The sequence below is a fragment of the Mustela lutreola genome, chromosome 4, assembly GCF_030435805.1.
Source record: "Mustela lutreola isolate mMusLut2 chromosome 4, mMusLut2.pri, whole genome shotgun sequence".
NCBI classification, from domain to species: domain Eukaryota; kingdom Metazoa; phylum Chordata; class Mammalia; order Carnivora; family Mustelidae; genus Mustela; species Mustela lutreola.
The window spans coordinates 57,053,391-57,076,081 of record NC_081293.1 but is presented as its reverse complement, the minus strand read 5'-3'; the positions used below and the strand labels follow the sequence as shown (position 1 = coordinate 57,076,081).

Genomic DNA, 22,691 nt, shown 5'->3' with positions numbered 1-22,691 from the left:
GGTGGCGGCCACGCTGGTCCTCTCAGTTCCGGGCACTGCTGGCTGTGCCGCTCGCGCGGCGGGTTGAAAGAGGCTCTCGGGAGCGGCGGGGCTCCCCGAGGACTTGGAAAGGCTCCAGAGCGTCCCCCTCGGGGTAGGGGAGCTGGAGCTGCCCGGGAGCTGGGAGGTGCAGGGAGCCAAGGGGAGGCCACGGGGGGCGGGGCGGCGGCAGAGTCCGGCTAGGGAGGAGAGTCCCCTCAGTCCTCGGAAAGCCCCATTGGGCGCCGCGCCGCCGCGAGCCGCGGCCACCCTCCGGCCGCGCGTCCCGCCCCACCCCCCGGCCGCCGGGCGCCGCCGGCACCGCCCCCCGGAGCCCGTTCCCCTGGCAGCGGGCGCTGCGTGCAGTCGGCCGATCCCTCCCGCCCTGCGTGTGGCGCCCGGACCGCCGGTGCCGCGCGCCCGCCGCTCCCGGACATGCGCTAGGCAGGGGCCCCGGCCTCCCGCGGCGGCATGGCCCGGCCGGTGCAGCTGGCGCCGGGATCGCTAGCGCTGGTGCTGTGCAGGCTGGAGGCGCCGGAGACGGCGGCGGCGGCGGGCGCGGAGGAGCCTGGCGGACGCGCGGTCTTCCGCGCCTTCCGTCGCGCCAACGCGCGCTGCTTCTGGAACTCGCGGCTGGCGCGCGCCGCCTCGCGGCTGACTTTCCAGGGCTGGCTGCGGCGCGGGGTGCTGCTGGTGCACGCGCCTCCCGCCAGCCTGCAGGTGCTGCGCGACGCCTGGTGCCGCCGGGCGCTGCGCCCCCCGCGCGGCTTCCGCATCCGGGCGGTGGGTGAGTGCGGGGCCCGGACGGGAGGGGCGCCCCGCGCCAACCGCGGGGGCCGAGCCCTGGCCGCTGGGGCGTGTGCGGCCCGGGCTTCGCTCCCAGGCCGCGGGAGCCGGGGGAAGAGGGGCTGGGCGGCCACCTGGCTACCGAAGGAGGGCTGTCCTCCCAGGACCTTCTCTCCTGCCGGGACGCCGAAGCTCGGACCCCGAGCTTTAGGCCTGGCCGCTGCCTGGGGCCAACTCCAGGATGCCTCCATTTCTCAGCTGGTGGAGCCAACAGGTTCCCGGCGGAAGGAACTTTCTACTTAGAAAAGTGATGCTCTGGGAAGCCCGGGGCACCGGGACTGGGGTCAGTTAGACAGGGGCCTCTGTCCCGGCACCATGGGGGCGCTTAGAAAGGGGACTGCTGAACTGGTTGCTTTTTTTTCCCTTTTTTTTTTTTAAGTTCCAGGCTTGGAGCGCCCGTGGTTTCCATGCCCTTGTGTACTGGGTGGTGTGGTGGGCTTCACTCAGGGCCTAGTGGAACGTTTGGGGTCATTAACTGCTTGGGAAAAAGAAATGACAAATGCTGTTCTGAACACATCCCATCCCATTAGCTAAATAGAGAACATTCCTCCTTTTCAGTCTTTTTGGAGAGCCCGTTTGTTAGAAGACAGCAACATTTTGCTTGTGTAAAACAGCTTCATTTGAAACCACTGCACCATTAAGCGGCCTTTGACACCCACTGCTGCACTGGGGCGGCCTGGCAGCTCCCTGCACCAGTCTGGCTTGTTTGCGTTTGTGTGGGGTTGGGACGACCATCTGATCGTGTGCTGTTGACAAGCCATCAGTTGTTCCAGCCCTGAATTTTGACTCCTCCCCAGGAACCCCTCTCTTTTTGTGCATAAATCCTCCTCCTCCTAGATGGAGCAAATAAAACACATTTGTTTCAGTCCCCAGGGAGAAGAGAGTGGGGGTGGGGGGAGGTTAGCAAGAGGCCCTTGTCGTGTATCCTCCGCTTAGAGCTGATACCTCAACATCCCCGGCCAGGGAGACTAAACTTTGGCTTTAAATCTCTGTGCATTCCCATCCTGTGTGGTAACCCGCCTCACTTTTTCTAAAGTTAAAAAGCAAAAGAGCTAACGGGCAAAGCCACATACATTTCATCTCCTTTTACTTGAAGGAGTTAGTGAAGAAAATAGGCTTTTAAAAATATATTTTATTTATTTATTGACAGACAGAGATCACAAGTAGGCAGAGAGGCAGGCAGAGAGAGAGAGAGAGAGAGGCGGGCTTCCTGCTGAGCAGAGAGCCCAGGACCCCGAGATCATGACCCGAGCTGAAGGCAGAGGCTTTAAACCCACTGAGCCACCCAGGCGCCCCAAGAAAATAGGTTTTCTGACTCTGAAAGTGGAGAGCCAAGTAGCCCAAGCCAGAATTCTCACAGGGAGGGGGTCTTTCAGACGGGTTGGATGAAAAACTCTTTTCAGTTCCATGTGCTCCGTTTTTCTGGTTTGAATTAGTGGTTGCATTCTCTGGTTTGCCCACCCCCTTTCAAAGGGTGAGCATAGAGTGTGGCAGAGAGGGAGGGTGGAGTTGGGGGTCTGGACCTGAGGGTGACAGAGCACTTGTGCTAAAGCCAGAGGCAGCCATGGCGCCACCACTTGGGGCCCACGGAGCGGCAGTGACCGTGGCTCCTGGCTTGGCCCTGAACACATCACCAGGTGCTGTATAGTCCTCCAACCGCTAGATAATGCTGCCTTGCTGCACAAGGCAGGGTACCGTGGACATGGTATTCTGTGGAGTATGCTGTGATAACAGTGGTCTTTACGCTAGGTCATCACCTCTGACCGGGGTCTCTTAGGAGTAATGACTGAAGTTTTTAACAGAGTCTTGATAAGAATTTGGACGTTTAGCAGGAATTCGTACAAAACCACCTAATAGGACAATTTGAAGAGCAAAATGGAGAAAGATCTTATTTGATGTAGGCCGATGGATGCATATGGTCGGGAGTTTGTTTCCAATACAATTGGTAATTACTAGTCTAACTTGGGGTCCTTAAGTCAGATCAAAGGAGAAGATCAAGGCAGCTCTAGGGCCACCTCTAGAGTCCCAGAATGAGGAGGCAGGAGGAGCTGCCTTCCCCTAAAGAAACTGGAAATTTCAGTTCACTTGCTTTCCTGAATCTGGCAGCATTGATTTTCAGAAGCTAAAATGCGGTTCCAGGAAGGCAAGGGAAGAGCAACTGTGCACTCTTGGAGGTAGTGTTACTCTGTGGCAAAGGGCAAATGCACAGAATGCAAAAAGCAAAAGACACAAACGGCCAATTTGGTCAGATCAATTTAGTCCCTTTGCTGTAGATTTTTTTTTTTTTTTTTGAGGCCCATTTACTCCCATATTAAGGCATTTGGACATAGGGAATGCTGCTAGCTAGCCTAGACAAGAGGGGGGGTAGCCACCAGCATTATAAATCCTGGATGCTCCCATGGGTTCTTCTGGGCTTCTGGACCTGGAACTCCTGGGGCCTCGTAAGATATGAGGAGGCTGAGCAGATAAGAGAGACCCGAGTGTCCAGTGCACCCCTAAATTTAAGGCCTGCAGGAGTTTGTTTTCTCCATGTTTTGTGCTTTTTCTTTCCCTCTTTATTTTCCACCTCAACTTCCCTCTGGTGAGAAAAATAGTTCCCAGGCTGAGAGCACTCCCCTAAAAAGGAGGACATAGGATCTTTAGAGTGATGACCGGGAGCTAAGTCTTCTTTTGTGCTCCAGCGCTCCTGCCTTTCTTGTTTTTAATAAGCAAGTGACATTAGCAAATGAAAGGGGTGACTCTGGAAGCAGGGGGAGATCTGCTCAGGAAGCTGAGCCACCGCAGGTGGTTAGGGGTGGGAGACCCCAGTGTTTGTTTGGTTGAATCTGTTGTTACTCTGGGACCACACCTCCTGGGGAGGTGAAAGGTTAATAATGGCTTCCCAGGGGTTAGGGAGGGAAGGCCACTTGGCCAAACAGTTTGGTCCTTTCTGCTGAAATTTATAGCTGGAGTGTCTCTTCTCTTTCACCCCTAGCATGGCCTTCCATCTGTTATCATTGAATAAAAATGCCTGTGGCTCTTTCTAAATATTTGCTTCATTCATTCATTCATTCATTCATTTATTCATCCGTGTGTTGGGTACTGTTCTAGGTGAGTCTGTGTTTTCTTTTTTCTTTTTAAGATTTTATTTATTTATTTGACAGATCACAAGCAGGCAGAGAGGCAGGCAGAGAGAGAGGAAGGGAAGCCGACTCCCTGCTGAGCAGAGAGTCCAACGGGGCTCGATCCCAGGACCCCAGGATCATGACCTGAGCTGAAGGCAGAGGTTTTAACTCACTGAGCTACCCAGGAGCCTCTGTGTCTGTGTTTTAATGCATATTTCGTTCAGAGCTGCTTGTGTTTAAGGAGCAAACAGAGTCAGGAAGGTCTTCCATATTCAGTTCAAGGGGGGAATAGTTGAGTGGTAGACTATGTTCTAGACGCTGTCTGGTTCACACAGAGTCTTCTCCATCCCACTGTGATGTGTGGGCACTGCAGGCTCTGCCTGTGATTTTTTTGGGTAGCACTGAAGATCAGGCAGCTTAGGCTGGTGAAGGGGAGTGACAGAAGGATCTTCCCACCTCTCTACGTGTCCCTCCTCCTGCTCCCTGATATATCTCTGAGCACAGAAAGATACTGAGGCAAAATTGGAAGGGCCCCAGCAGAAGAGAGGCCAGTCACTAATTTATGCTAGACGTTAAATGACTGCTTTCAGAATCTACTGTGGGGTCTGGTTTGAGAGAGGAGGAATAGCTCAAGGATACCAGGTGCCTGATGGTGCAGGAGTTGGACGAATACCTGAAATGTTGTTTTGGCTTATCTTGTGATTTAGGGAATGCCATAAGGGGCGTGTATAGAGATGGTGAGGAGAAGTGGTCCAGCTCCTATCCTGCCCTGTTTCTAAAACCCTACCTTGAAAGGCGGTAGGGCATCTTGTAGGGTTTAATAGCTAATGGAATATTTAAGGTGAAATTTTATTTAGTGAAATGCACAAATCATAAGTGTATAATTTTTAAACAAAGACTTTATTTTTAAGTAATCTCTACACCCGTCATGGGGCTTGAACCCACAACCCCATGATCAGGAGTCGCACACTCTACTGACTGAGCCAGCCAGGAGCCCCATAAGTGTGGTACTTGATGGTTTTTTTTTTCAAATACCTACATGAATGTAACCCAACTTCCTCGAAGAAATTAGAACATTACCATTACCCCATAAAGTTCCTTCTTGCTTCTTCTCACTCAGCTCTGCCCCCACACTAAGAATTAACCTGATTTTTTAAAAGTAAAGACTTTATTTATTTGACACAGAGAGAGACACAGCAAGAGAGGGAACACAAGCATGGGCAGTGGGAAAGGGAGAAGCAGGCTCTCACTGCGCAGGGAGCTCAATGTGGGACTCCATCCCAGGACCCTGGGATCATGACCTGAGCTGAAGGCACATGCTTAATGACTGAGCCAACTAGGCACCCAACCTGATTTTTTTTTTTTTAACCATAAAATAATTTTGCTGGTTCAAGAACTTCACGTAGGTGGAATCATATAGTATGTATTCTTGTGTGAAGATTCTTTCACTCAGTTTAATGTTCCTGAAATTCATCTCTGTTGTGTTACTGGTTTGTTCCTTGTTATTGTTGAGTAGAATTCCATTTTATGACTATACCTCAGCTGATCCATTTTCTTGTAGCTGGGTTCCTGGGATGTTTCCACTTTATGGCTATTATGAATAAAGCTTCTAGGAATATTCATGAATATAAGTTTTTTTTTTTTCAAGATTTTATTTATTTATTTGACAGGTAGAGATGACAAGTAGGTAGAGAGGCAGGCAGAGAAAGAGAGGAAGGGAAGCAGGCTCCCTGCCGAGCAGAGAGCCCCTGTGGGGCTGGATCCCAGGACGCTGGGATCATGACCTGTGCCGAAGGCAGAGGCTTTAACCCACTGAGCCACCCAGATGCCCCGAATATAATTTTTTAATGCTTTTCTTTCTTTTGGGTCATTACCTAAAAAGGAGTTGCTGACTCATCAAGTAGATTATGTTTAGTTTTAAGGAACCATTTTCCAGAGTGGTTGTACATCTTTGCCAACATTTGATGTCAGTCTTTCTAATTTTCGCTATTCTGGTGGTATCTTATTGAACTCCTTGATGTTATTGAACACTTTTTCATGTGCTTATCAACTTCCTTTGTAAAGTATCTGTACACACGTTTTGCCTTTTTTAAAAAAAAAATGGGTAGTATTTTTTCTTTTTTATTTTATTTTTTAAAGATTTTATTTATGAATTGGAGAGTGCGTGAGTGAGCAGGCAGGGGGAGGAGTGAAAGGGGAGGGAGAGGAAGAGGAAAAGAATCCCAAGCAGACCCCAGGCTGAGTGTGGAGCCCCACATGGGACTGATGGGGCTCCATCCCAGGACCCTGGGATCATGACCTGAGCCGAAGGCAGAAGCTTTAACCCACTGAGCCACCCAGGTGCCCCAAGATTTTATTTTTAAGTAAATTCTACACCTAATGTGGGACTTCATCTTACAACCCTGAGATCAGGAATCACACACAAGGATATTTCTTAAAAACGGAATCACATAATATATTGCTGTTTGTATCTCCTATCTTTCACTTAATATGTTTTCAGGGTTTAGCCACATCATATCATGAATCAGCACTTCACTCATTTTTGTGGCTGAATAATATTCCATCGTATGGATATACTACATTTTACTTATTCATTCATTAGTGGATAGTTATTGGGGTTGTTTTCACTTTTTGACCACTGTGAATAATGCTGATGTGAACATTCTTGTGCAGGCTGTGTGTGGATAAGTTTTTATTCTTAGGTAGAGCCCATGTAGTTATTTTTAAATAATTTGTTTTCCTGATGAGATTACCAACTTATTAATTATAAGCATATTTATTAATCTTTCAGCATAACTGTACCAGCTTCTTTAAAAAAAGTCAAAAATTATTTATTTATTTATTTATTTAAGATTTTATTTATTTATTTGACAGACAGAGATCACAAGTAGGCAGAGAAGCAGGCAGAGAGAGAGGAGGAAGCAGGCTCCCTGCTGAGCAGAGAGCCTGATGTGGGGCTCGATCCCAGGACCTTGGGATCATGACCTGAGCTGAAGGCAGAGGCTTTAACCCACTGAGCCACCCAGGCACCCCTATTATTTATTTAATTTATTTTTTATTCATTCATTTGCAAGACAAAATATGAGTGGGGGGTGGAGAAGGTCAGAGGGAGAGGGAGAAGCAGACTCCCCACTAAGCAGGATGCCCCATGTAGGGCTCGATCCCAGGACCCTGAGGTCATGACCCAAGTTGAAGTCAGATGCTTAACTGACTGAGCCACCCACATGCCCCCCAAACTTTTTTTTTTTAAAGATTTTATTTATTTATTTGACAGAGATCACAAGTAGGCAGAGAGGCAGGCAGAGAGAGAGGGGGAAGCGGACTCCCTGCTGAGCAGAGAGCCGGATTCGTGACTTGATCTCAGGACCCTGGGATCATGACCTGAGCCGAAGGCAGAGGCTTTAACCCACTGAGCCACCCAGGTGCCCCAATTAATTAATTATTTTAAAGTGGGCTCCACGACCAGCATAGATTAAGACCTGGGTTGAGATCAAGAGTCAGACACCTAACAGATGGGGCCACCCAGGTGCCCCTTAAGTTTTATTTTAATCACCTGGTGCTCTTCATGACACGTGAGCTCCTTAATCCCCATCACCTATTTCAACCCCACCCCCACCTCTCCTCTGGTGACCATCAGTTTGCTCTCTATAGTGAAGAGATTATTTCTTGTTTTCTCTTTCTCTCTTAACTTTGTTCATTTGTTTCTTAAATTCCACATATGAGTAAAATCTTATGGTATTGTCTCTGATTGACTCATTTCTCTTAGCATTATACTCTCTAGTTCCATCCATGCTGTTGCAAATGGCAAGATTCCATCCATTCTTTTTTATGGCTGGATTATATTTCATTGTCTTTGTGTACCATACCTCCTTTATCCATTCATCTATTGATGGACACAGGCTGCTTCCATAGTTTTGGCTGTTGTCAAAAATGCTGCAATAAACATAGGGATGCATGTATTTCCTTGAATGAGTGCTTTTGTATTTGGGGGGTAAATACCCAGTAGTGTGATTACTGGGTCAGATTGTAGGGTAGTTCCTTTTTTTTTTTAAGATTTTATTTATTAATTTAAAATTTTTTAAATTTTATTGTTTCTGGGTATGGTTTTATTTTTAAGCTTTTATTTATTTATTTAACAGAGAGAGAGATCACAAGTAGGCAGAGAGGCAGGGAGAGAGAGGGGGAAGCAGGCTCCCTGCTGAGCAGAGAAAGTGATGTGGGGCTCAATCCCAGGACCCTGAGATAATGACCTGAGCCAAAGGCAGAGGCTTAACCTACTGAGCCACCCAGGTACCCTAGAAGCTTTTTATTTCTATGTAGTCCTAGTAGTTCATTTTTGCTTTTGTTTCTCTTGCCTCAGGGGACATATCTACAAAAAACTTGATACTCCTGACATCAAAGAAATGACTACTTTTACTCTCTAGGATTTTTATGGTTTCAGGTCTCACTTTTTTTTTTTAAAGATTTTTATTTATTTATTTGACAGAGAGAGACACAGCGAGAGAGGGAACACAAGTAGGGGGAGTGGGAGAGGGAGAAGCCAGGGCTCGATCCTAGAACCCTGGGATCATGACCTGAACCGAAGGCAGATGCCCAAGGACTGAGCCACCCAGGCGCCCCATGAATTGATTTTGTATCCTATGACTTTACTGAATTTTCTAGTAGTTTTTTGGTGGAGTCTTTCGGGTTTTTTTAAATATAGTACCCTATCATCTGTAAGTAGTTAAAGTTTTACTACTTTCTTACCACTTTGGGTGCCTTTTATTTATTTTTTTTTGTTTGATTGTCGTGGCTAGGACTTCCTGTGCTATGTTGAATAGAAGTGGTGAGAGTTGGGGTGCCTGGGTGGCTCAGATGGCTAAGCCTCTGCCTTCGGCTCAGGTCATGATCCCAGGGTCCTGGGATCAGCCCAGCATGGCATAGGGCTCCCTGCTCAGCAGGCAGTCTCCTTCTCCCGCTGCCTCTGCCCCCCACACCTAGTGCTTGCTCTTCCCCTCTCTCTCTCTCTCAAATAGATGAATAAAATATTTAAAAAAAATAAAGTCTACCTCGTCAGAAAAAAATAAAAGTCTAGAAATGCAATGTAAGTATTGCTACTCTGATTTTCTTTTGACAGCCATTTACATGACAAGTTTCTCCCTCCCCTCACCCTCACTTTCAGTCTGCAGGTTTCCTTAGGTCTGAAATGACTCTCTTATAGGCAGCATATAGATGGATCTTGTTTTTTCTTTTATCCATTCTCACACCATGTCTTTTGATTGGAGTATTTAGTTCATTTACATTCAAAGTAATTAATGATAGATATGTATTTATTGCCATTTTATTACTTCTTTTGTGGTTGTTTCTGAAGATTTTCTCTGATTCTTTCTTTTCCTCTTTTAAAATGTCATTCTGGTGATGAAAAGTGTCTAGCGTGCAGAGAAACTGATGGTCATGTCAGGATGGTTCAGACAGGGGCGCTCAGTGGGTTAAGTGCTTGGGTGTCTCAGTGGGTTAAGCCTTTGCCTTCGGCTCAGGTCATGATCTTGGGGTCCTGGGATTGAGCCCCACCTTGGGCTCTCTGCTCAGCAGGGCGCCTGCTTCCCCTTCTCTCTCTGCCTGCCTCTCTGCCTACTTGTGATCTCTTTCTTTGTCAAATAAATAAATAAAATCTTAAAAAAAAAAAATGGTTCAGACAGTCACCAAGGACAAATACCTCTGCTCCCATCTCTTCTTTCTCCGAGATAGATATTGACATATCCCCAGTCTTTTCTAGATGGATTATTTTCTTCTGTTAGGTGGAAAGATGGGGTAATTTTCCAAAGTTTGCAGTCAGGAAATGGCCATTAGTTTGCAATGTGCTGATATCACCTGGGGTTCTTGCCTTATTCTCTATCCACTAACAGTCTTCCCAGGATCCTATGAAGGTTCTGGTATCTTCCCCCAACCCATGCCCTTGGTCCTCACTCTCCCTAGGAGGCTCTTGGACTCCCAACCTGCCTTAGGTCCATTCCAGGCCCAGGAGATGGCAGAAACAGCTGCATGGGCCATGCCCCTGCTCTCACCTCCCTCCCTTCTACCCAGGATCTTCCCAGACATGTTTTTCAGACTTTGTTCTGCCAGATGTTACCTTTCTCCATATTCTGTGCAGGGGCAGCTGTAGGGTTCCATTCAAAAGAGCCAAAGGGCTCACAACAGGGTGTCTTGTGGGCCTATTGTTTTTACCAGGCTGGATGATGTATATGTAGCATCTGGGTAGTTAATGAGTGTTTCCAGCCCCATGTTTTGATTTAGCCGAGAGATAAGAGAACACACTTTAGTTGCTGTCACATGGCAGTGAGGTCCAGTGGGATAAGAACCAGAAACCTGGAAATCAGCTTGGATTCCTCTGCCCTCTTCCTCATACTCCAGGCCAGTAGGTCACCAGGTTCCATGAGGCTTAACTCCTCTTAACTCCTCCAGATATTTCTTTCTGTTTTTCCTCCCAGGCCTTTGTCCACCTGAGATCTTACCATTTCTTACCTGAGTTATGGCTTCAGCTTCTGCCCTTTTTTTGTAGCGCCTCCCCTTGGCGGGCCCTGAACACTGCAGTCCATTCTCCATCCCACAGTCAGATGAACAAACTCCATCCGAAATGCAGGTCTGGTCCTGCTCTTCATCGGCTCAGAGCCCTCTGCAGCTCCCCTTACCTTCTCAGGAACAGTCCAGAGCCTTTAACATGCCCTGCTCTCTAATCCAGTTCCAGCCTGAGCCTCCTTTTTCTCCCCACCTCTGAAAGGTGCCTGCCTTCCTGTTAGCAGTCGGGCTTCCATCAGAGATCCAGAACCAGTATTACATATATGTTCAGGGAGTTCTTACAAGGAATTGGCTTTGCATAGTCATGGGGGCCCGGAAGGTGAGTCTAGGATCTGTATTTTTAGCCATCACGAAGGCCAGGCTGGAACTCTCTGGCACAACCAAAGCTGCTATGCCCAAGTACAATTTCTTCTGTTGAGAAGCATCAGTTCTGTTCTTAAGGCCTTTCAACTGACTGAAATCTAGATTATGTAGGATAGTCTCCCTTACCTAAAATCAATTGATTATAAACTACTTTTTCTTTTAAAGATTTTATTTATTCATTTGACAGAGAGAGACACAGCGAGATAGGGAACACAAGCAGGGGGCAGTGGGAGAGGGAGACGCAAGCTCCCTGCCAAGCAGAGAGCACTGTGTGGGGCTCAATCCCAGGATCCCGGGATCTGGACCTGAGCTGAAGGCAGACGCCCAGCTGACTGAGCCAGCCAGGCACCCCAACTGATTATTAACTTTAATCACATGTATCAAATAGGCTTAAGGCCCTGCCTAGGTTAGTGTCTGATTGAATAACAGGGCTGTGGCCTCTCCAGACTGACTGATGAGACTGACAGTCAAACTTCCCTTTGGCCAGACCTGAGTGCCGTCCTCTGAACGAACAAGCTGGGCTGTCACCTAGGCTGCCTTTGCAGGCTGCACCCTCTGCTGGGTGCCTGAAATGGGTGCTCTTCGGTCTCCCTGGTGCCTGCCATCGCTAGGCCTCACGGGCTGTACTTACATGCCTGTTGCTCTTTGAGGAAAAGCAAATTACTGAGTCATCCTTGAGTTTCAGACACTTCCATTCTTCGCTCTGTTGCTGGCTGAGGGGTCAGTGTCCCAGAAAGTTGCAGTCAGCTCCATGCAGCTTGTTGGTAAAGACGGTCCTCTTCCTTTTCCCTTGTACCATGTGTTGAGCCCTTTTTTTTTTTTTTTTTTTTTTTTGCATTGAGCCTTTTAAATATCCTTGTGAATTTCATGTGTGTTACTATTGAAGAACACCAGCACAAAATTAGTTTCAATTGCACACAGCAAAATGGACTTTGAAGAATCATTGAAAGTCGTAGTTTAAGGTTTCTAGATCAGCCAGAACCACTTTGGTGTGCATTGAGCATTTACTGTGTGCCTGGTCCTGCACTGGTCAGTACACAGGGACACAGAGCCCGTGCCTTGGCCTTGAGGAGCTCGTTGTGTAGGGGTCAGATGGACAAATAAGTGATACGGAGGCATAGGGAACAATGGAAATATAGTTGACCAACAGTCCTATATGTGTGCTCATGTGCATGTGCTCTCAGGGAAGACTTCCTGGAGGAAGTGATGTCTCAACTAAGGTATTAGCTCAATGATAAGCACATTTTAATAAAGCAGAAGGAGAGGGCTTGTATCCTAGGGCATGGCCCGCATGGGGACCCACAAGCAGCCAAGCACAGCCAGAGCGTGGAGTTGGAGGTGGGTAACGGCATGAAGGGCCTAGAAAGGGGCTGAACTGTGACATTGACTACCGAACAGAGGGAGGTAGATTTGAGCTTGAGGCCACTGAAGAGTGGTAATCAGTGGCATGAGTGTATGTGTACATCACACATTACATTTATAATCCTGTTTAGTGTGACATGTCCTAGTCTTACATGTGCATTACCTTCCATCGAGATGGTCACCTGCATTGGTGGTCCCTTGGAAGTTTGCCTAACCCTTTGACCTACTGCAGTTTATGCTGTTGGCGCTTGTGAAGTGGTGGCCTGCCATCCGGGTAAGTTTGTCGAGAGAGGCTGAGGGCTGTGTTGGACACCCAGGATCTAATCCCCTGCAACCGAGCAGCCAGAGATACCAGCTTCTGACCCAGTCCTCCTGGGGCCTTGGTTGCCTCCTGCTGGCAAGCGTCCTACCTGCCCTTTCTACTTCACACAGTTGGCATCAGGCTCAAATGAGGTGTTCTCTGTGAAAACACTTTGAAAAGTACAGGGAACAAGAACCAAGATGCCTTTCTACTTATTTATGTCTTCCTTATCTTTCATCAATTTTTATAGTTTCCAGTGTACAAGTCTTTCACTTCCTCAGTTGAATTTATTCCTAAGGATTTTATTCTTTTGTTTGTTTGTTTTTAAGGGGGGCAGGGGCTAAGGGAGAGGGAGATGCAGGCTCCCTACTGAGCAGGGACCCTGACAAATTGCCCCAGCCCAGGACCCCGAAGATCATGATCTGAGCCAAAGGCCGATGCCCCGCTGACTGAGCCACCCAGGTGCCCCTGGACTTGATGTTTTTTAAATGTCCATGTGATCTACAGATTCATTTTAATCCCTGTCAAAATCTCAGTGGCATTTTTATTTTTTCAAAGATTTTATTTATTTATTTGACAGAAAAAGATCACAAGTAGGCAGAGAGGCAGGCAAAGAGAGGGGGAGAGGCAGAGGACCCAATGTGGGGCTTGATCCCAGAATTCTAAGATCATGACCTAAGCCAAAGACAGAGGCTTAACCCACTGAGCCACCCAGGCGCCCCTCAATGACATTTTTAAAGAAACAGAAAAATAATCCTAAAAATAATATGGGATCATAGAGGACCCTAGATAGCCAAAACAATCTTGAGCAAGAAAAACAACACTGGAGGCATCACAATTTCTGATTTTAATATGTTACAAAACTATTGTAATTAAAATACTTATGGTACTGGCATAAAGATAGACCTTATAGGGGCGCCCGGGTGGCTCAGTGGGTTAAGCCGCTGCCTTCGGCTCAGGTCATGATCTCAGGGTCCTGGGATCGATTCCCACATCGGGCTTTCTGCTCAGCAGGGGGCCTGCTTCCCTTCCTCTCTCTCTGCCTGCCTCTCTGCCTACTTGTGATCTCTCTCTGTCAAATAAATAAATAAATAAAATCTTTAAAAAAAAAAAAAAAAAGATAGACCTTATACACCAGCAGAACAGAAAAGAAAGCCCAGAAATCAACCCACACATATGCAGTGAACTGATTTTGATAAGGGTGCCAAGAATACACAGTGGGAAAGTACAGTCTCTTCCACAAATGGTGTTGGGAGAACCGGACAGCCACACGCAGAACAAAATTGGACTCTTTTTTCACACCACACACAAAGATCAACTCAAAATGGATTAAAGACTTAAATGTAAGACCTGAGACTGTAAAACTCCTAAAAAAAAATATAGAGGAAAATCTTCATGACATGGGTCTTGGCAATGATTTCTTGACAATGACACCAAAAGCAGAAAAAGGCAAGTGGGAAAAAGTCCAAACACCAAACATTCCCAGTGGCTGCTCCTCTCTGGTATTATGGTTGGAGTGTTCTGTGTGCAAGTGTGCTCACGTGCTTGTGGATGTTTCTATGTTTTTAAGGTATTGCTTTTTCAGTGCCTGTTATTTGATTTGATTTTAATTTAATGGGTTGCTTGGGTAACATGTGCACATGGTACAAAGGCACAGATGAAAAAGTCTCTTTTCCCTGCCCCCAGCCATTTACTCCTTTCTCTGGAAACAGCTGCGGTGACCAGTTCCCTAATCCTTCCAGAGGTCCTGTATACATCTGCAAGCAATACATGGGGGATATACTCACCCGCATTTTTACATAAATGTTAGTATATCGCATGTATCTTGTTTTCTTGGAAATGAAAGGTTTCTAGAAAGGTAAAAAGTACAAATGCAAGGACGTTAACAGCTTTGATCTCATTGTGTGTGTGAACACTAGCTCTGTGGTGTGTAAATGGGTATTACATGAAGGAGGGTTTCCTAGCTGAGTTTGGAAACCACATTTGAACAGGTTTCATGGGCCTCCTGGATGGCTCAGAGGATTGAGTGTCTGCCTTCAGCTCAGGTCATGGTCCCCGGGGTCCTGCAATGGAGCCCCACATCGGGCTCCCTGCTAGGTGGGGAGTCTGCTTCTCCCCCTCCTTCCTGCTCGTGCTATCTCTGTCTCTCTAAAATAAATAAATAAAATATTTTTTAAAAATAAATAAGAAAAAACTGGTTTAATTACTGCAAAGACTTCCGGGAGACTGTAGTCTGTCTGACTCTTATCTAGAAGACAGGAGAAAAATCTAAGTGCTCTGAGCTTATTCTACTAAGGAAACCCCTTTTGTGGATCTCTTTCTGCGGGGGAGATGTTTGAGGAAGTCTGGGGAAACTCTGGGTTCTTATAGAGCATCTTTCTGGGGAAGGAGTTATATCAACTCAGGGCTCAGCAGGTGGGCCCAGAGGCCCCTCTAGAGGCCCACTGTCTCTGAGCAGCTGTGATAGTGGGATGGAGAGAGACAAAAGAAAAACTGCCTAAGCGCCTCTCCCCTGGGGAGTCTTGGAGGACAGAGTGTGGGGCTGGGCACTGGGGAGCACTGGATAGAATCTGGGCTGTTCGAAGGGTATTATTCATGGGACCTGGGATTGAGTTTTCCTGGCACTCCCATTCTGCTGTCCTCCCCTTATTAATGACAGTCACTGTGCTGGTCCTGCCCCAGAGTTGTTGTGGCTTTGGGTGTGGAAATGCCCTAATCAGATGTTACACACACACACACACACACACACACACACACACACACAGAGTCAGGCACACACACAATGGAAGTTTCAAGGAGTAGAGTTTCACTTCACGGGTTTCATAGATCAGAGGGCTTTCAAAGGCCCCCTGGAGATTCAGCTAAATTGTGCTAGTTAGGGAAAGTCATACTTTTAAGTTTTTAATGTAGGTACCTCTTTATATCAGCTGACTTTTTACAGATGAGGAAACAACCTGCTTGCCCAATATTAAGCTTTTTTTCATGATAATTTACTTTAAAAAAATGTATCCGTTGGGAGGAAAACGGGCAAAAAGATCTCCTTGCCGATGCCTGGCTCCCCTCTGTGGCTTGGCAGCATTTCTTTAGCTGTTGATTAAGGATCAGGGAGCCCCTTTTGAAATTCTCTGTAAATCAGAACAGCTTTTATCTCCAAGCCTAAAACCATCAGTGGTAAATGTATTTATTTGATGGAGGGTTCTGGCAACACAAATTTTTCTATGGCTGATTAGTCTTACATCATTGCAAGTGTTTATAAATTATATTTTTAAAATGAATATTTGGCTTCTTTTTGTGGGGTTTAGTGAGGGTTTGGTTTACATACAGAAAAATGTATTCCTTTTAGGTGTGCAAATTTGAGTTTTGACCAGTGTGAGCAGTTATGTAATCACCACCGTCATTAAGATACAGGTTATTTCCGGGGCGCCTGGGTGGCTCAGTAGGTTAAGCCTCTGCCTTCAGCTCAGGTCGTGATCTCAGGGTCCTGGGATGGAGGCCGCATTGGTCTCTCTGCTCAGCAGGGAGCCTGCTTCCCCCTCTCTCTGCCTGCCTCTCTACGTACTTGTGATCTCTTTCTCTCTCTCTGTGTCAAATAAATATATAAAATCTTAAAAAAAAATACAGGATATTTCCGTCACCACCCACCCCTCAATTCCCTAGTGACCTTTTGTAACTAGCCCCATCCTTCCACTCTGATCCCTACAACGGCTGATCTGATTTCTGTCCCTATAATTTTGCCTTTTCTGGGATGTCATAAATGAAATATGTGGCCTTTTGAGTTAGGTTTCTTTCACTCTGGATAACGCTTTTGAAATTCATCAGTGTGCGTATCAGTAATTCATTCCTTTTGTTGCTGAGTAGTTCACCATGTGGGTGTTCACCATTTTACCCACTTGATGGGCACTTGGGTTGCTTACAGACTTTAGTGATTATGAGTAAAGCTGCAGTGAACATTCACTAGGAGGTCTTGGTTTGGATATGTGTTTTCATTTCTCTGGGTAAATCTATTTCAGGGTTAGAGGGCTGTTTTCCAAGGTGACTGTACCATTTCACATTCCCATCAACAATGCATGAGTATTCAGTCTAGCATTTGATATTGTCTTTTATTTATCTTGATAATTTTTGACTATTCCAATAGATGGATCATGGTATTTCATTGTGATTTTAATTTGTATTTCTCTAATGCCTGGTGAGTTGAGCATCTTTTCATGTTCTTATTTGCCATTCGTCTATTAAAATCTTTGGTCCATTTTGAAAAAAATTTTTTTCTCTTTTTGGATTGTACAAGTTCTTCGTGTACTTTAGATACAAGTCCTTTATCAGATATGTGTTTGCACGTGTTTTCTCCCAGTCCTTGTTTTGTCTTTTTGTTAATTACTTTTACCAGCATCTTATGAAGAGCATTAAGTTTTTAATTTTAATGAAATCCAGTTGATTGGTTTTTTCTTTGTTGTTTGTGTATTTATTGTGTCCTAAGAAATCTTTGCCTTACCAAGATCATAAAACTTTTTTTTTTTTACGATTTTATTTATGTATTTGACAGAGAGAGAGAGAGATCACAAATAGGCAGAGGCAGGCAGAGTGTGTGTGGGGGGAAGCAGGCTCCCTGCTGAGCAGAGAGCCCGACGTGGGGCTCAATCCCAGGACCCTGAGATCATGACCTGAGCCAAAGGCAGCGACTTAACCCGCTGGCCACCCAGGCACCCCAAACTTTTTTTTTTTAAAGATTTTATTTGACAGACAGAAATCACAAGTAGGCAGAGAGGCAGGCAGAGAGAGAGGAGTAAGCAAGCTCCCCGCTAAGCAGAGAGCCCAACACAGGGCTCGATCCCAGGGCCCTGGGATCATGACCTGGGCAGAGGCTTTAGCCCACTAAGCCACCCAGGCGCCCCAAGATCATAAAACTTTTGTCCTATGTTTTCTTTTAGAAATCTTATACTTCTGGTTTATATTTCGTTTTCTGATACATTTCACGTATTTATATATGGTGTGAGTTATGGGTTAAGATTCATTTTTTTGCATATGTATGACCGATTTTTTCAAGAACTGTTTGTTGAAAAGACCATCCTTTCTTCAATGATCTTTTTGTCAAGTAGCAGGTGACCACATATTTCTGGACCATGTTGTCTTTTGGTGTGTATACCTGTCCTTTCATCAATACTACACTGTCTTGATGACTGTAGCTCTACAGTAAATCTTGAAATCCAACTTTGTTTCTTTGTGTTTTGGCTAATATAGATCCTTTGCTTTTCATCTCTTCTTTTTAAATTTTTATTTATGTATTTATTTTAAAGATTTTATTTATTTATTTAACCGAGAGAAAGAGATCAGAGAGACAGGCAGAGGGAGAGGGGGAAGCAGACTCTGTGCCAAACAGAGAGCCTTATGCAGGGCTTGATCCCAGGACCCTGGGATCATGACCCGAGCTGAAGGCAGAGGCTTAAGCAACTGAGCCACTCAGGTGTCCCTCAGTTTGTCAATTTCTACAAAAAATAAAATCCCGCTAGAACTTTTATTAGAATTATGTTAAATCTGTAGATTAATTTGAGGAGGATTAATATCTTAACAACATTGAGTCTTCTGATGTGTATCTCTCTCTCTCTTAAATTTTCTATTCTTCTGTGTGTCACAAATGTAAATTTTGACCTTTGACTTCTGGAGTCTTTGGAAACCTCTGAAACCAAATGCTTCCCAGACACCAAGGAGTAAGCAGTGCAGGTGCAGGAAGGAACAGAGGGAACAGAAATCTGGGAAGACCTGTTTAAATTCTCAAGAGGGGCCCTGAGGATCAAAAAGGAACAAATCCCTTAGGAAGAATTAGAAAATCCAACTGAGGGGAAAAGGATTTTGAAAGGCCACAAAAGATTGACACTGGCTTCAGTTGTAAGAGCACGAGCAGAATCCTGTTCATTGTGGTGGTTCCCTGTTATTGGGGAGTTTATCTGTCAGCTTGGGAGTGGGTTTGGGGATTGGAGGGTAGAAGTGTTTTCAAGTCTTCTTTTTTCCTGTCTGCACCCCACCTGGAATTGATCAAGGTCTTTCCTTTAACTGTTGATCAAGAACTGGGCTCAGCCAGCTCTGAGCGGGGCGCCAGGCACAGTGAACAGGGCTGGGGCTCCTTGCCCTGTGGGCATAGGCCAAGCGACCTTGCATGAACTGAGAAAGGCATCTGTCATTTTGTTCTTGTGTCTCCCTCGGGGACAGAGGCTGGGAGTCCGTGCCTAGTTCCTGCTGAAGGACCCAAACTGGAAGGTGCTCATTCTGGCCAGACCTCAGCCACACCAGACCCAAGCCAAGCTTCACTGCTGCCTTCCACCAAAGCCTGAATGGCCCGTAGGCAACCTTTCTCCCCCCCACCTTTGCTTGGGCTGTTCTGGGGGCCTCTGATGCCACTGGTCAGGGCCAACATTTAAAGAACGAGGAAGAGGGATTTCAGAACATAGTGCTCACTAAATGTCAGTGGTGAAGAACCCAGCTCTGGAGCTAGAGGGCCAGGCTTCCCATCCTATCAAGGCTATGGAGACAGGGAGCAATTTATTTAAGTTTGTTTCCCCTTCAGGAGAACTTAGGTATTGTGACTACGTGGAGTTGGAGGAGTTGTGAGACGATGCAGGTAAAGCACTTAGAAAAGCGCCTAGAGCTAGCTGAGTTCTCAGTAAGTGTTAGCAGTTCACTGTGGTCGCGGATCTCACAGGCGCCGGCCGGCACCGCACCCAAGGCCGCCACCAGTGTCCCAGAGGCCTCATTCTGTCACTCTGGAGCCTGTACTTTGGCTGTTTTGGTTCCATGTGCCAAAAGATCACTACTGGGTTAAAACGGACGCAGAAACAACGTTCTTCTTTCTCAGGACTGCACTAGTGTGCCCCAAGGTTTGCTTTTTCAGATTCAACCAGGCAGGCTTGGTCTCTGGGCCCATGAGACCTGGATTCCAGTCCTAATTTGTCCCCTCACTGGCCCATCGCTGACTGTCTCTGGACGTCAGCGTCAGGCTGTGGAGTGGTCCTGTTTCGTATGGAGTAGTGCCATTATCATCCCACTGAGTCAATGCATGATTTCTTGGAGGCCAGTAATTCCTGAACTCTTCCTTTCGTTTAATACAAATCACTATTTCTGAAAATAAGGAATAATCCATGTTATTAACTAGAATGAATAAAAATTATATTTTGAAAAATTGAAAATTGTGTGGATTTCTACCACTTCCATGTGGGTCTTTAAGCGGTCATCCTGGGTCATATAACTGGCCTGGCTCTGGAGAGCAATAGCATTTGGTGATGGCACTTTTCAGAAAGCCCAGGTCTGTTTTTTTTGTTTTTATTTATTTATTTATTTATTTAAAGACTTTATTTATTTATTTGACAGAGAGATCACAAGTCGGCAGAGAAGCAAGCAGAGAGAGAGAGGGGGAGGCAGGCTCCCTGCCTAGCAGAGAGCCCTATGTGGGGCTTGATCCCAGGACCCTGAGATCATGACCTGAGCCCAAGGGAGGGGCTTAACTTAGCACTGAGCCACCCAGGCGCCCTGTGTTTCTTGTTTTTAAACTGAGCTTAATTGTCTAGCCCTGTAGTCGCCCATCATTATATGTTATATTTGCTATTTGAAAGCCGTGGTAAAAAAATCTTTTTTTAAATTTTTAAAATGTAGTGTTCTGTTTTAATTGAATCAAAACACTGTAGAGGTTAGTGTTTACTTGATGTGACTTTATTTATTTATTTATTTATTTGACAGACAGATCACAAGTAGGCAGGGAGGGAGGCAGAGAGAGAGAGGAGGAAGCAGGCTCCCCGCTGAGCAGGAATTCCCAATTCGGGGCTCAATCCCAGGACTCTGGGACCATGACCTGAGCTGAAGGCAGAGGCTTTAACCCACTGAGCCACCCAGGTGCCCCATGATGTGACTTTAGAAGAAAGTTGAAGACAGTCTTCTCAGAATGAAGCCTGGTTCTCAGACTCCGGGCACTTCACAAAGACAGTGCCTTCTATCTCCATTCTCATCCTTTCATCATCCCACACAGTAGATTAGGGAACAGTGTGGCATGTATGGGATTGTTCGTGGTACACAAATTGGGCATTTTTTTAAATTAAAAATTAAGCATTTTTTAAAAGAAGATTTATTTGAGGGAGAAAGAGTTTGCACGCATGCACATGAGCTGTGGGGAGGAAGGCAGATGGAGAGGAAGGAGACAGTGGACTCCAAGTTCAGCGAGGAGCGGGACCTGGTGTGAGATATGACTTGGGCCAAAATCAGGAGTCAGCTGGATGCTTAACCGACTGAGCCACCCAGGGGCCCTCAGCATTTTCTTAATGATCTAAAATATCCCTTCTGTTGTAGCAAATGGTACTGATTTTCCTCTTAAAGGAGGGACATAAAGTTTCCTTAGTAATGATTTTAATGCAGATGATTTTAAGATAAACGTTATATATGTAGATAGGTCCCAAATCCCAAAGGTGACCCAAATGATTGATGTTCAGGAAACAACGGCCTAGGGTTTCTGAGACACTAACTTTCCAACTTCCCTAAACCCTAAGGAGCCCCCTGGTGGGTTTGGTGTTGCCGAAGCTTCCTTGGGGTTGAGTACTGTGTCACACGCTCATTTTCAAGTTGACGATTTGTCAGTAGCTGAGATCCCATAACATCTCATTTGTTTATATTTAGATTTTTGTGTAGTTTTGCCAGCCCCTTGGGAGTGTGGGGGCTGAGGGACGGCTAGGGCAATAGGGACCTTCCTGACCAAGGAGAGAGGGAGAGGTGTGGTTCCTCTGGACCCCGACTAATTCTCTGCAGATGCTAACTGGGTGTCCCACAATTTAATTCTCACACCAACTACCTGGAGTTAGTTTTAACTAACATCCCATAAGATGGGCCCCACTTCAGATGATAGTTGAAAGTATTGGGTCCCCAGGTTACCAACATTTCTTACTTGGCTACAAAATTGGGAGTTCCCACAACCATCTCATTAATTTGTTAGAATAACTCATGGAACTCAAGTGCTTTACTTACTGTTATCGGTTTATGACAAAGGATACAACACAGGAACAACCAAATGCAAGGAATGCGTAGGGCAAGGTGTGTGTGGGGGCGAGGTTCAGAGCTTCTTTGCCATCTCCAAACACCTTGGTCTAGTCACTAACTGGAAAGCTCTCCCAACTTCATTTTCGTGGAGGGTTCATTATATGGACATGATTTATTATGTTTTGAAAGACTAAGTAATCTATACCCAACATGGGGCTTGAACTTATAACCTGAGATCAATAGTCACACGCTCCACCGACTGAGCCGGCCAGGTGGCCCATGATTTATTAAATTACTTGCCAGTGGATGTGGCACCTGGGTGGCTCTGTTAGTTAAGTGTTTCTCTTCAGCTCAGGTTGTGATCTGGGGATCTAGAATCAAGCCCTGCATCCAGTTTCCTGATCAGCAGGAAGCCTGCCTCTCCCCCTCTCTCTGCTCCTCCCTCCTGCTCGTGCACTGGCGTGCTCTCTCTCATAAATAAAATTTAAAAAAAATTTAAAAATAAATTATTTGCCATTGGTGATGAATGGACTCTCCAGTCCCTCACCCATCCCTAGAGATGAGGAAGTGGGACTGAAAGTTCCAGGCTTCTAAATGAAGCTTGTTCTGGCAACCAGCCCCCCCATCCTGAGGCTATCTAAAGGGGCCTCGCAGTCACCCTAATCATTCAGGAAATTCCAGGGGTTTTAGGAACCAGGAACTGGGGCTGGAGACCAAATATCATTCCATGATAGGATAAGGGGAGACACACAAAGTCAAACACAACTCCATCCTTGCAAGAAGAATGGGAGGAAGAAGGAGCCCCGATATTCTAGGGCGTTTTCCATGAGCAAAATGTATAATGGGTTTTAAACTAAATTTTTTTTTAAAGATTTTATTTATTTGACAGCGAGGGAGAGAGGGAGAAAGTACAAGCAGGGGGAGCAGCAGAGGGAAAGGGAGAAGCAGGCTCCCTGCTGAGCAGGGACCCTGATGCCGGGCTGGATCCCTCAATCCTGAGATTATGACCTAAGGCAAAGGCAGTTGCTTAACTGACTGAGCCACCTAGGCTCCTCTTAACTCACTTTCTAATACAATTCTTGTACAGTTGTGTCAGTAAAAAGTCTTTATTTTTTTTTAAAGATTTTATTTATTTA

General features: G+C 46.1%; 1 protein-coding gene across 2 annotated transcripts in view; it reads left to right on the top strand.

Annotated features, from left to right (window-relative positions):
* The first annotated feature begins 214 nt into the window (after window positions 1-214).
* The window catches only part of STOX1 (storkhead box 1), a 55,570-nt gene continuing 33,093 nt past the window's right edge, over window positions 215-22,691 (top strand). Inside the window, exon 1 of one of the 2 annotated variants that reach the window (XM_059170078.1) lies at window positions 215-805. In XM_059170078.1, the coding sequence (XP_059026061.1) occupies window positions 490-805 (316 nt within the window). In that variant the 5' untranslated portion in view covers window positions 215-489. The remainder of the gene's footprint in view (window positions 806-22,691) is intronic. The other variant, XM_059170076.1, reaches the window with a different exon arrangement.